General features: G+C 45.0%; 2 protein-coding genes across 4 annotated transcripts in view; both read left to right on the forward strand.

Annotated features, from left to right (window-relative positions):
• SIRT3 (sirtuin 3) overlaps positions 1–11,227 on the forward strand; it is a 103,276-nt gene extending 92,049 nt beyond the window's left edge. Inside the window, exons 8-11 of one of the 3 annotated variants that reach the window (XM_078771140.1) lie at positions 2,649–2,740; positions 3,089–3,176; positions 6,675–6,733; positions 7,647–7,795. In XM_078771140.1, coding sequence (XP_078627266.1) covers positions 2,649–2,678 — 30 coding nt within the window. In that variant the 3' untranslated portion in view covers positions 2,679–2,740; positions 3,089–3,176; positions 6,675–6,733; positions 7,647–7,795. Of the gene's footprint in view, positions 1–2,648; positions 2,741–3,088; positions 3,177–6,674; positions 6,734–7,646; positions 7,796–9,910; positions 9,968–10,470 lie in introns of those variants that run through there. The other 2 variants (XM_078771139.1, XM_078771141.1) reach the window with 2 other exon arrangements.
• On the forward strand, positions 1,490–11,227 carry BET1L (Bet1 golgi vesicular membrane trafficking protein like). The gene is made up of 4 exons (XM_068109982.2): positions 1,490–1,597; positions 2,649–2,740; positions 9,911–9,967; positions 10,471–11,227. Exons 1-4 carry the CDS (start codon positions 1,579–1,581, stop codon positions 10,636–10,638), a joined length of 336 nt encoding a protein of 111 aa, XP_067966083.1. The 5' UTR covers positions 1,490–1,578; the 3' UTR covers positions 10,639–11,227.
• Positions 11,228–11,838: the final 611 nt, after the last annotated feature.

Genomic DNA, 11,838 nt, shown 5'->3' on the forward strand with positions numbered 1-11,838 from the left:
CACCCGGGCGCGAGGGCCTCCCAAAGGCTGATCGCCGACAAGTTCGTCTGGCATGGCCTCCGGAAGGCCGTCCGCGGCTGGGCCAGGACGTGCCAGCGCGCCAAGGTGCACCGGCACACCCAGGCCCCGTTGGCCCCGTTCACGGTGCCGGAACGCCGGTTTGACCACGTCCACGTGGACCTGGTGGGACCTCTGCCCCCCTCGCGGGGTTTCACCTACGTCCTCACCATGGTGGACCGCACCACCCGGTGGCCGGAGGCCGTGCCCTTGGCGTCGACAACGGCGGCCGATGTCGCGCAGGCTTTCATCGCCACCTGGGTCGCCCGGTTCGGCGCCCCCTCAGACATCTCATCCGACCGCGGCCCCCAGTTCACCTCGGAGCTCTGGGGGGCGGTTGCGCAGGGGCTCGGGGTCCGGCTGCACCGAACCACGGCCTACCACCCCCAGGCTAACGGCCTGTGTGAGCGATTTCACCGCTCATTGAAGGCCGCGCTCCGGGCCACCCTCCGCGACGGCGGCTGGGTCGACAGGCTCCCCTGGGTCCTGCTGGGCCTCCGGACGGCGCCCAAGGAGGACCTGCGCGCATCCGCGGCGGAGTTGGTCTTCGGGCAACCGCTGCGGGTGCCGGGCGAGTTCCTCCCCGACTCCACGGCACCATGGTCCGCGGCACAGCAGCGCTCCGCTCTGCAAGAGACCACCCAGAGGTTCGCCCCGGTGCCAACGGCATGCCACGGGCACCCACCGACGCACGTCGCCCCGGAGCTTCGCGTGGCGGAGTACGTCTTCGTCCGCCACGATGCCCATCGGACACCACTGCGGCCCCCGTACGACGGGCCTTTCCGCGTGCTGAAGACCGGGGCGAAGCACTTCACCCTGGACATCGGCGGTACTCCTGACCGCGTTTCGGTAGACCGCCTCAAGCCGGCCCACCTCGATGTGGACCATCCACCGCCAGTGGCCCGACCCCCACGTCGGGGCTGCCCTCCTCCGGGCGGACCCCCGGCACCGCCCAGCCCTGCCGCCACGCCGCCCCCCGGTCCTGCACCCATCCCAGGGGCAGCCAGGGGCATCCCACCTGGCATCCCTGCACCCCGGACGCCGCCGATCGCCAGGGGGCGCTTCGGCCGGGTCATTCGTCTGCCCCGCAAACTGGCCCTCCAGGTGCGCGGGAATTCTGGGGGGGCGCGTGTGGCGGACACAAAAGCCCACTGGCGTGGTGACATCATCCCGCGCACCAAGTGGGCGGTGGCCACGCCCGAGGGGTAGGCGTGGCCTCATGATATACACCGGGCGCCCAGCCCGGAGCGGGCCAGTGTTACAGTGAGCTCCTGAAATAAAGACGCTTAAAGTTACCGCTTGTCCGCTTCCTCCTTGCTCGCAAGCAGCGCGCGTAACGCCGCGCTTTAATATATTATTTTGGATATGAAAAAGGTACGAGTGTCAAACGGGGTGTCAAATGACAACAAAAAACAACAACAACAACAACAACAACGACCATTGGCATTGGAAGAGGAAGAAGAAGACGTGAATGAGTTTTGGTGACGTGACTGTTTATGTTGACGTGGCTCGCTGGTGATCATGACGGAACGCGGAAAAGGTAGGCAATGAGTAGTTGTGTTCTTGTCGGGAATGGTATTATTAACACGCTACCGTAGTCCGTAGGGTTCGGTGCGTCTGTGTACGTTTTAAACATGAGAGGGACTATCCAAGGCCCAGATCGACAAGGCCCAGATCGACAAGGCCCGATTGGAGCCACGGCCTCGCCTAGTTTTCCATCCCTTACAGTGCTCGGGGTGTGCATGGGAACCCTTTCGGCCCGCGGTGTCGATTCCCGTGATAATAATGATAATAATTGTTTTGTTCGATCCGTCACTTTACTCGCGGTGAAGTTTACGTCATGGTATTCGAGGTTCCTTAATTAATATAAAGAGTCAATCGAATGCGAGATCGGCTCAGGTTCCTCATAGATGATCGTACAAAAAACACGTGTGTGACCTTTGTTTTGACCCCCACCTGTCCACGACGACGCCCGGTAAGGTTATTCGCATCATCCACTCCCTAAACTACACATGACCTTTGTTTTGACCCCCACCTGTCCACCACGACGCCCGGTAAGGTTATTCACATCATCCACTCCCTAAACTACACATGACCTTTGTTTTGACCCCCACCTGTCCACCCCGACGCCCGGTAAGGTTATTTACATCATCCACTCCCTAAACTACACATGACCTTTGTTTTGACCCCCACCTGTCCACCACGACGCCCGGTGAGGTTATTCGCATCATCCACTCCCTAAACTACACATGACCTTTGTAGACCTTTGTGACCTTTGTCGTTGTTTATTCGCTCGGTTATTCGTGAGTATGCTCCAAGTGTATGGTGAGGTGAGCAAATATTCGCACACCCCATTCACCTGACAGTCTGAGGCATTTGCTGTCATTTAAAATGTTTATTTGAATCAACAAACCCATCAATAATTAAGCAACCATGTTTTATATCTGGTTCTACCATGTTTGCCCCTTTCTTTGCAGTAAAAAATTTCCATTTACTTGTTGAAATCCAATTGCATAATATAATAACAATCATTTATTGTTCGCCCAATGATGCCTTGTTCATTCTCCAACTATAAACTATGGAATATGCAGGCCTGGGACAGGGAGCTGTGGAAAATATGATGGAAATGGAGAATCAGCGCATTGCTGAAAACCTAGCCACCAAGGTGTCAAGACTGAAAGAAGTAAGTACCCAGTTTGCACCCACATTTTATTCATCGCTTACGTACTTGCCATGAAGTTGGATTTTGTCATTAAACTTCATAGTTGGTACAACAATTCGATCTCTGGTTGAAGTTGTCGATTTATACAATCGAAGAACAGTTGAGGCGAGCATTTTGGTTTGATTTTATTTTATTTTTCCACCTACAGTAGAACACTACTCAATGGTGCATATTTGCATCATGTTTTAATGGATCTTACAAAAGATAGTTTGGAACATTTTCCTGTTTATCACGCACGTCGCACGTTGTTTTATTAACGTCTCGCACATGGCTGGTTTTCCATTTCACTTGCGTATGCGACTATCCCAGGCATTCCAAAAAGACTCAACACTCACCATGTGCCTGATTCAGCCAATCTTCCTCGTTCATCAACTTGTGTCCGATGTGACTATCTAAGGTAATCAAAAAAGACTCGAGACATTCACTACACGCCTTTGTTGTTATCTTGTGTCCAATGTGACTATCCCAGGCGACCTGAGAAGACAAGACTCACAGCGTTCTGTCTTTAGCCTTTCTTCCTGGTTCATCACATGTGTACGTGACTATCTAAGGAGACTAGAAAAGATGCAAGACACAACTCTCCTTCAGCCTTTAATTGGTCCTGTATGACCATGGACTACCTCAAGCTCCTTTGTTCCTGGTTTGCCATCTTGAGTTTGTAATTTTCCCATATGGCCCAAGGACTTGAGATACTCACTGCGCAAATTATTCAGCCTTTTTTCCTGGTTCACCATCTTGTGTATCTAACGGGTCATACTAATCACCGCTTGGAGACGCATTTTTTGCAAATTAACACTTTTCTACCAGTCGGAACTGCTGTTGAACTCGATTCTACAGTTTCAATTTTGAAAATCGGGTTTCTCCGGGTGTCTCAGGACGGTGTCCATGCCTTCCATTAATTTCCGTTCAATGCGATACGCTCTACAAACTCTTAATCTGAACCTATTTTCAAAATTTAAACAGCGGAATGCTTAACAGCAGTTCCAACTGCTAAAACTGTTCATTTCCTAAAAACGTGTCTCCGGTTGTCTCCGGACGGTGTTCGTGCCATTATTTAATTTCCGCTCAATGCGATACGCTCTACAAACTCTCAATCTGAACCGATTTTCAAAATTTAACCAGCGGAATTCTGCTTAACAGCAGTTCTGACTGCAAAGAGAGTGTTAATTTCCTAAAAACGTGTCTCCTGGTGTGTCCTGGCAGTGTTTAGTATGACCGTATCTTTCTATTTTAGGTTACCCATAAAGATGTGACACACTCGCCACACACCTTCTTCAGCGTTGGTTCACTATCTTGTGTATGCAGCAAAGTGCATTGGCCCGGTTGCATAAAGCATTCTTAATGAAAGATTTGAGGAATTACTTAAACATTTCCTCAAGTTTCTCCTTAAGGACATCCTGAATTTGAGGATTGGTGCGTATTTTAATATTCCCCAAGTTTTTCCTCAAAACCTTACGTAAACTCAAGGGAGCACCACCCCATCCTTAAACACCAACCTTTGAGTTTCCAAATGGTGCTCTTTATGTAAATTGGTCACGAAGAAGTCAATTATCATCGCGCAAGATGTCGCGGAATTTGTTTTCAGCGACCGCCTCAACCCGCTTGATGTCTATTATGATAAGCACTTGCCGCAAGCATTTTGATTCAACAGGAGAGGGATCTACTAGCTGACGGACCTGTTGCACGTAGATTATCGACCATCCTACACAGAGGAATTTCTCTCTACCAGTTGCACTACAAGTGTGTATTTTTTTGAGTTTCCTGGCTACCAGACTTCCCGGGAGAAGATGCGCTCCAAGTACCATTAGAGACGTACTGAGAAGTGATGGGCCAAAATGGTGTAGTGCGACACCAGAGGCTAACAGAACAATACTTCCACAATTGAAAAACGATTGTACATTGCGAAACTCTCTTAGTGGCGGCGCAGTTGGATAACATTTTGTCGAAACACTCCTGACACATCACTTCCAAACATTTACTTGTCGTTACAATAAAATGCTCAATGAGAATCAAATTGATATCATACAAGAATCATTTTATTCCTCCTTCATCTGGAAGCATGTGTTCTCATGCCACATATAACAAGCGTATTGTAAAATTACGTGTTCATTTTAAATTGATAGTGATAGAAGTCATTTGCAAACAATTTCTGAACACATTTAGCTTATTACTACATATTCTACTGGGGAACTCATTCCTGAAAGACCCTGGGGGAGCAAGATGGGAAGCAACTGCCCGTTTAGAATGGGAAGCCATACTCTGGCACTTCAGATGAAGGAAGGACTTGCACAGTATAATGAGCAATGAGCCGTGGATGGTTCAGAATATACTTGGATCTGCAGAGAATACCAAGATGTCGACAAGCCTAAGGCCAGCTTGGAGCCTGTTCTGCCCAAAACACAATGGTTGATAATGAGGCCTACATTGCCATTTTGGGCTTTGGGCTTCCTGAAAAGCGCTATATAAAATAAATGCATTATTATTATTACATGTATAGTGGCTGAAACCTTTCAAAGTATCCTCAGGCCTCCAAATCTTGATTATTCCTTCGTTGTAGAAGGTATTTATTCAGAGTATGATTGTACAGGCCATCTTAAGTCAAAATTGTATTGCATCTGAAGGTGCTCTTTAATAAGGATGTCCTTGATGGGCAGTCATCACCATATTGTGCATGCAATCATCTGTAGAACACAATTTCATCAGGCTTGAAGTTCCCATTGAGGGAAAGTTTCAGCATCATTCGCTGAACTCCACCCTCTATCTCATTTGCCACCATATTGATTCTCAGCATGTGCACAAAAGCAGGAAATGCACGGTTATGGGTTACTTAGTTATCATTTGATCCTTATTTAGTTATTGTGCATTATTTCGTTATATAAATACAAATTTCTTCAATCTGCATGCATTATTTGGCACACATGCCTTTTATAACTACATACTGCTCTTCTATGACCCTGGGCTGCCTAGAGCTCTTTTGCTATCAGCAGTCATTGCCATAGTTCCTGTTTCTGAGGGATTTCATCAACCTGCTACTCTGTTCAATTTGTTTTCTTTGCGACTATTATTTCTGGTCTTTGTTGGATGCTTCATTGCCTGGTTGCGATTTCCAATTTTTATCCCCACACTTAAAAATAATAATAATAATAATTACTTGGGGTATTTGGCTGTCTGTCTGTCCGTCATGCTATCTAATTCTAAATGAAGAACAAAGAAGAACCACCTTTGGAGGCCATTTCCCCTGCAGAGCAGGGGTTGGCCCTTTTCGGGCACCTTGGTCCCCTTTTTGAAGCGATGTTTTATGGCCGGATTCCCTTCCTGCCACCAATGCTGTTAGTCGCCTCTTGTGACACACAGGGAATTAGCAGTGAACTGGTACTCAATTTGTCGACCTCGGAAGAATGACAGGCTGAGTCAACCTCCCCCTAGCGTTAATTCAGCGATCGACCGGGATTCGAACCCAGGATCCTAGGATCCCAAGCCAGCACCCTAACCGCTAAGCCAACACCAGGCTGGCCATCTAATTATAAACGGCTGGGCAGAAATTCACCAAACTTTGTAGTTATGATCAGCACATGGCAATAATGTGCGAGAGCAGTATCATTTTTGGGTCTGCCCCCTGGAGCACTGGGGTGGGGTCAAAAAGTTAAATACCAAAAAAATGCAATTTATAAGCTTTGTGTATGTTACATTTGAAAACATTTTAAAATGAAACTTTGTATATGCATGAACATTGGGGGACGCATGAAATATGTAACTATTTTTTGATTTTACCCCCGGTTCATGCCACAAAATGATGACTTCGAGTTAAAAACTGGGGAAAAATATTTTAACTCAAAATTTGATATTGGGTCATTCCTGGTGGCGCTTTTTTCCCCATCTTTCAATTTTGCTTTAGAAGCGGTGATTTAGGATGGCACTTCATCGACTTTACTCTCGCTTCTTCCAGCACTGAAGGTGAACATATTGTTTTCAATCCTGTTTGTCTGTCTTTGAGCAGGATATCTCAAAATGTAATGGATGGATTTGGACAAAACATTTTGGATGGATTGGGCGTGTGAGAAAGACGAATTGATTCAATTTTGGTGAAGATCCGAATCCGCATATGAGAATTTTTAAGTAATTCTTCACTTTTGGGATTTAGGGCCCAGACAAACCAAAATCTGTTATGGATGTTATGGATGGATGTTATGAATCATCCATGTCTGTTATGGGTGAATTCGGACTAAACTTTGTGGATGAGTTGGCTAATTGACAAGAACAACCCGATTCAATTTTGTTTAAGGTCTGAATGCAGATCCGGCCTATCAGTGGGATACGAAACGTAAACCGTTAAGCCTGAGGAAGGTATGCGCTCTACCGAGTGCTGTGTTCTCGTTACCCCATGCACGCAAAGCAAAAAGCAGAGTTAAGCAATTACTTCAGGTCCATCCGTCTGTCCATTTAATCAGTTTGTAATTAATGATGAACTTAATTGAATTGAATGTTATATTTTGAACATGAATAGGAAGACAAGTTTCTCGTGTAACCGTACTTTGGCTCTGAATGCCTTCCCACCGTGCATGCGCAGGAGAAGTAAGATAATATTCTTACTCAGTCTGCATACGTAGCAGTCAAACAAAATTGAAAATCATTCCAAACAGGAAACTTTGTGCTTTAAAAGAACCCATAAAGGTTAGAAACCACAGGCACGAAGAACTAATGTAACGTGTTGGATAGGGTGATGTAATAGACACTGGATAAAACGGTGGTATTTATTTATTTAATTTATTTATTTAATTAATTTATTTATTTGCCTTTAAACCTCTATTAAATTTGAATTATACACTTGAACACTGTTGAACACAAATTTCCTTCATAATACTTCCAGGAACCATGCTGTATATCGATATATAGCATGAGAGGCTGTCACATGTGAGAGGGTACCATGTTGAAGAAGAGGCCGACTATATGGCTGTAATGCACGGCGCTGATTGACGCTATATTATATGGTGATCAATAAAGCATCCATCTTCTCAACTGTGGCTCAATGTCGTCTTATTAGTCCCCTACCGGTGTACACCGGAGGGGACTATAGGTTTGCACGCCGTCCCTCCGTCCGTCAGTCTGTCAGTCTGTCAGTCCGTCAGTCCGTCAGTCCGTCAGTCCGTCACGCAAAGAACAGTTTTCCGGACTTTTTTTCTAAACGCTTAATGCTAATGATTTCAAACTTGGTACATGGTTTCCTCATGATAAGTTACAGGTCAAGTTCGAACTTCACGACGTTTCGATCATTTTTGACAAAGTTATGGCACTTTGAACTTTGAGAATTCTGATAATTCTGATGATCCTTAACTTAGTGCCATGTTAAGTTTTAATTTCCTTTAAAAAAGATTTTCTCTGCAATAATTGGACCGATTGAGATCAAATTTTCACCATATGAGGGACTCGGTCTGTAGAATATTGTAATGGTAATTATGACGTCACAGGTCACGTGGTTCGGCCGCCATATTGTTTTTCGTGAAAACACGAAAACACCTTTTTCTCTGCAACGGCTGAACAGATAGAGGCCAAACTTTGCAGGCAGCATCGCATACCCATGACGAACAAAAAAGTCAACGAGTATGACGTCATGCGTCACATGGTTTCAGAGTTATGACGTTTTTAAGCCTGAACCTTTAAAACCGAGCTCCTCCGTCATTTTTGATCCAATTGAGGGGAAACTTCACAGATCTGTTCTGGATGTCGATCTACTAAAATGTCCTTTTGGAATTTGCGATAGGGCACGTGGTTTGGCAGATATCGTTAAATAAACGAAAATATTTTTTAAAAATGGATATCTCTTGCTTATTCGAGAGTTCTCCTCAAGCCGCACCGCGCGCCCTCAGCCTTGTCTCGCGAACGTCAACAGCGCGACACAGCTCGCGCTTTCCGGAGGGGCGGAGCCAAGCCAAGCAACATATATATATACACATCGATCATTGATCGTGAACCAGAAAATATAATAAATTACTGATATTTAGCGACTCGAAAGGTTCTTTATCAACAACTTATTTTCTCGTGCTTCTGCTGACCTGTCTGCAAAGTGTATAAATCGAAGTCCCGAGTGCGAATCACAGGTGAGCCCGTCCTGAGGTAATTAGCGATTGGGAACGATTCAGAACCTGTGGGTAAATAACCTTTGGTAATTTCCCCAACAGTTTTCCGGACGACAGACTGCCGGTAGGGGACATGTATTGCAGCGCAATACTCAGAATGCTTGTTATTATCTTATTACGTTACAGTGTATAAGGGTGGTGTATAAGACTGTTTCAGTAGTGCTAAACTTCCGGATTTTTAAAAAACGATATTTAAAACCATTATATTATTAATATTGAATTACTGTATATAACTGAACACTGTGTGGGGTATAGTTTTCTATGAACTCTAGCTTAGTTTGATATCAGTAGTTTAATGAGTTTGTTTTATCAGAATTTCAAATTTAATTTATCAGAGTTTCATATGTGTGCCCTTCTTACATGCTTCGTGTTGTCACAGGTCTGCAAGAGCTTCGTGTTGCTGTTGTTTTTGTTGGGGTTATTTTTGTGGAGTCGATTTTTGAAATGTGCACCCATTGGTCGGGCATCTGCCGGACCACACCCACATCTGTTGTTTCATTCCACCTACCATAGTTCCGACATGAAATGATATGGCTGCCATCTTGTTTCCTGGTTGGCCTCGCACATTAGGCTGATATAGACCTCTGCTGATTATACACTGTCTGGCTTTTATGTCCGATTTCCATTGGCTTTGTTTGGATCTCCATTGGATTTCCATTGGCCAGTGTTAAATTATTAGTAAGGTTTACTCAAGCTCGTACCTGATTCCCTAAAAATTGCGTTACATAATTTTTGAAAAGTGCCATCCCAATTGTTTCCCAATCGGCTGTTGCTTGTTGGTCGGTCAATCTTGTTTTGTCGCCTTTGCCTTGTATGCTCCGTCTCATTCTGTATTTTCTTTTTTTTCAATAATAAGTGTTTTTTTCTGGAATGGTGGTAATTGAACTTCAGCAAATGCTCTTTATATCTTTTTCTAAGATGTACCACTTTAATTACCTTTTTTCAAGAAATTGTGATGTTGAGTCGCTCTTTCTTCCATTGTTCTCTCTTTCTGCAGCTCGCCCTTGACATCGACCAAGAAGCGGAAAACCACAACAGCTACCTCGACAACATGGTCAGTGCAGCCTGATGTCCAGAGGGCAGGTCAATCCGGCTTGAACTTGGCTTCCTTTTAAGTCTGCGTGGAACTTCTTTAAGCTGATTTGGCTCGCGGAGGAATTTGCCACTTTCCCCTGTGTGATGCAGGTTCGTGGCAGCCTCTAGTTTGGGTTGCATAGCAGGCAGACGTATTCACTGTGCTAATGGAGTCCGCCAGGTCGTAAATGATTTAAAAAAAAAAAAAAAAGCTCCTTATTGTTCGGTTTGGGAAGTATAAAGCGTGACCAAAGGGTTTTTGTCGCAGCTTAATCAACAAAAGCGTCACGGTAATAGATTTGTGTTATGAAGATGCCTCCTCCGCATAATCCTGCTGAGTCGAGAGGAGGTCTGCACTCCACCAGTTTTAAACTTGTCAGATTCTTTTTTGACTTGAGCATGCCATCTTGTTTATTAGTTTCCCCCCTTTTACCATTATGACCTTTCTTTTCCACATTCATCAGTGCGGTTGCTTCTCCACAGGACGCAGACTTTTCTGGAGCAACTGGTCTGCTGTCTGGCTCGGTGAAACGCTTCTCTGCAATGGCTCGGTCTGGTCGTGACAGCAGGCGGCTCATGTGTTACTTGTCTCTTGCCATTGTTGTGCTCTTCTTCATCTTGTACTTCATCGTGTCACGAGTCCGCAGATGACTGTCGAGGCTGCCTAGACTTTGTGATCACACTCGAGGCTCTGGCTGTATTGGAACTTCATTTTGCACCTTGAACTGTTACTACGGTTGGTAATTTTAGGCAGCCCAGGACATTGCTGAGCAGCAATGGGAATCGAACCAGTGAGGGCAATGCAACGAGTCTTTAGCCGCTCAACCACGTTGCCTCTAGTTTGTATACACGTAGGCAAGATAAATTGAGATTTGGTCATTTGCAATAAGGGACCATCTATGTATTATGTACATATGTATGATGGTATTTTAAATTGGCTTCACCCTCTGTCCCCTATCTCATCCCTTCCCCTCTCCCCACTGCCAACTCTCCCCCACACTACCTTTACGCTCTGATACCAGCACTTCAAGCCTTCATTGTAAGATTCAATATGTCATTGGAATAGCGATAATTGAAAATACTTTTGTATAATATTTCATGGGTGGAATGCTTTTTGGTCTATGGAGTGTAAACATATTTATGGTGTATACAATAGTGCTCCCCTTCCCCTTATTTTGGTTTAACACAAATTGTACTGTTTGTGTCACCGCATAATAAAATAATGATGTATTATAGTCTCCACAGAGCGTCGATGTTACTGGATCAGTTTCTTGGCAAGGGTTATGCAGGGTGGTTTGCCATTGCTTTGCCAGCATTGTTTGTCTGTGCTCTATCCTTTTAAATGATGAGCAACAAGCAAGGAAGCAGCAAGTACCATTTAAAAAAAACATATTTGGCATGACTCGACCGGGTTTGATCCACCAACAAACATCCAATTGATTTGGAAACTCTCATTGTGCAAAATAGGTCGGAAAGTTCCCCGAGTTTGTCTAACGATTTTGCTCAAAACTTTACCCGACACCCGAACAAACACACACTCGCACTCACACACACTCTTGACAGGAATCTCGTATTTATAAGATTGATAAGACATCGGTAATGCTCGTGATTGGTATGTGTGCTCACTAATATGTGGATGGCCTATAACAACTTGCATCTCCCCAATACCTTTTGGTGAACTGGCGGAGGTGAGGTCCAGATTGTACTGCACGTACAAGCTTTTGTGTGAATACCATTTCATCTTTAAAAACACACATGTGTGAATACCATGTGAACAGATCATTTACGTAACCAGATTTGATGTAATCTTTGAACATAAAATCATAAAGAACTCAATAAATATTTTGTAGT

Source organism: Myxine glutinosa, chromosome 1 (assembly GCF_964187855.1).
Source record: "Myxine glutinosa chromosome 1, kmMyxGlut1.1, whole genome shotgun sequence".
Classification (NCBI taxonomy): Eukaryota; Metazoa; Chordata; class Myxini; order Myxiniformes; family Myxinidae; genus Myxine; species Myxine glutinosa.

Excerpts from the sequence above, each read along its gene's own strand:
- BET1L (XM_068109982.2), top strand. Across the intron at positions 2,741-9,910 it reads AGGTGTCAAGACTGAAAGAA|CTCGCCCTTGACATCGACCA; the intron begins GTAAGTACCCAG and ends CTCTTTCTGCAG. Across the intron at positions 9,968-10,470 it reads ACAGCTACCTCGACAACATG|GACGCAGACTTTTCTGGAGC; the intron begins GTCAGTGCAGCC and ends GCTTCTCCACAG.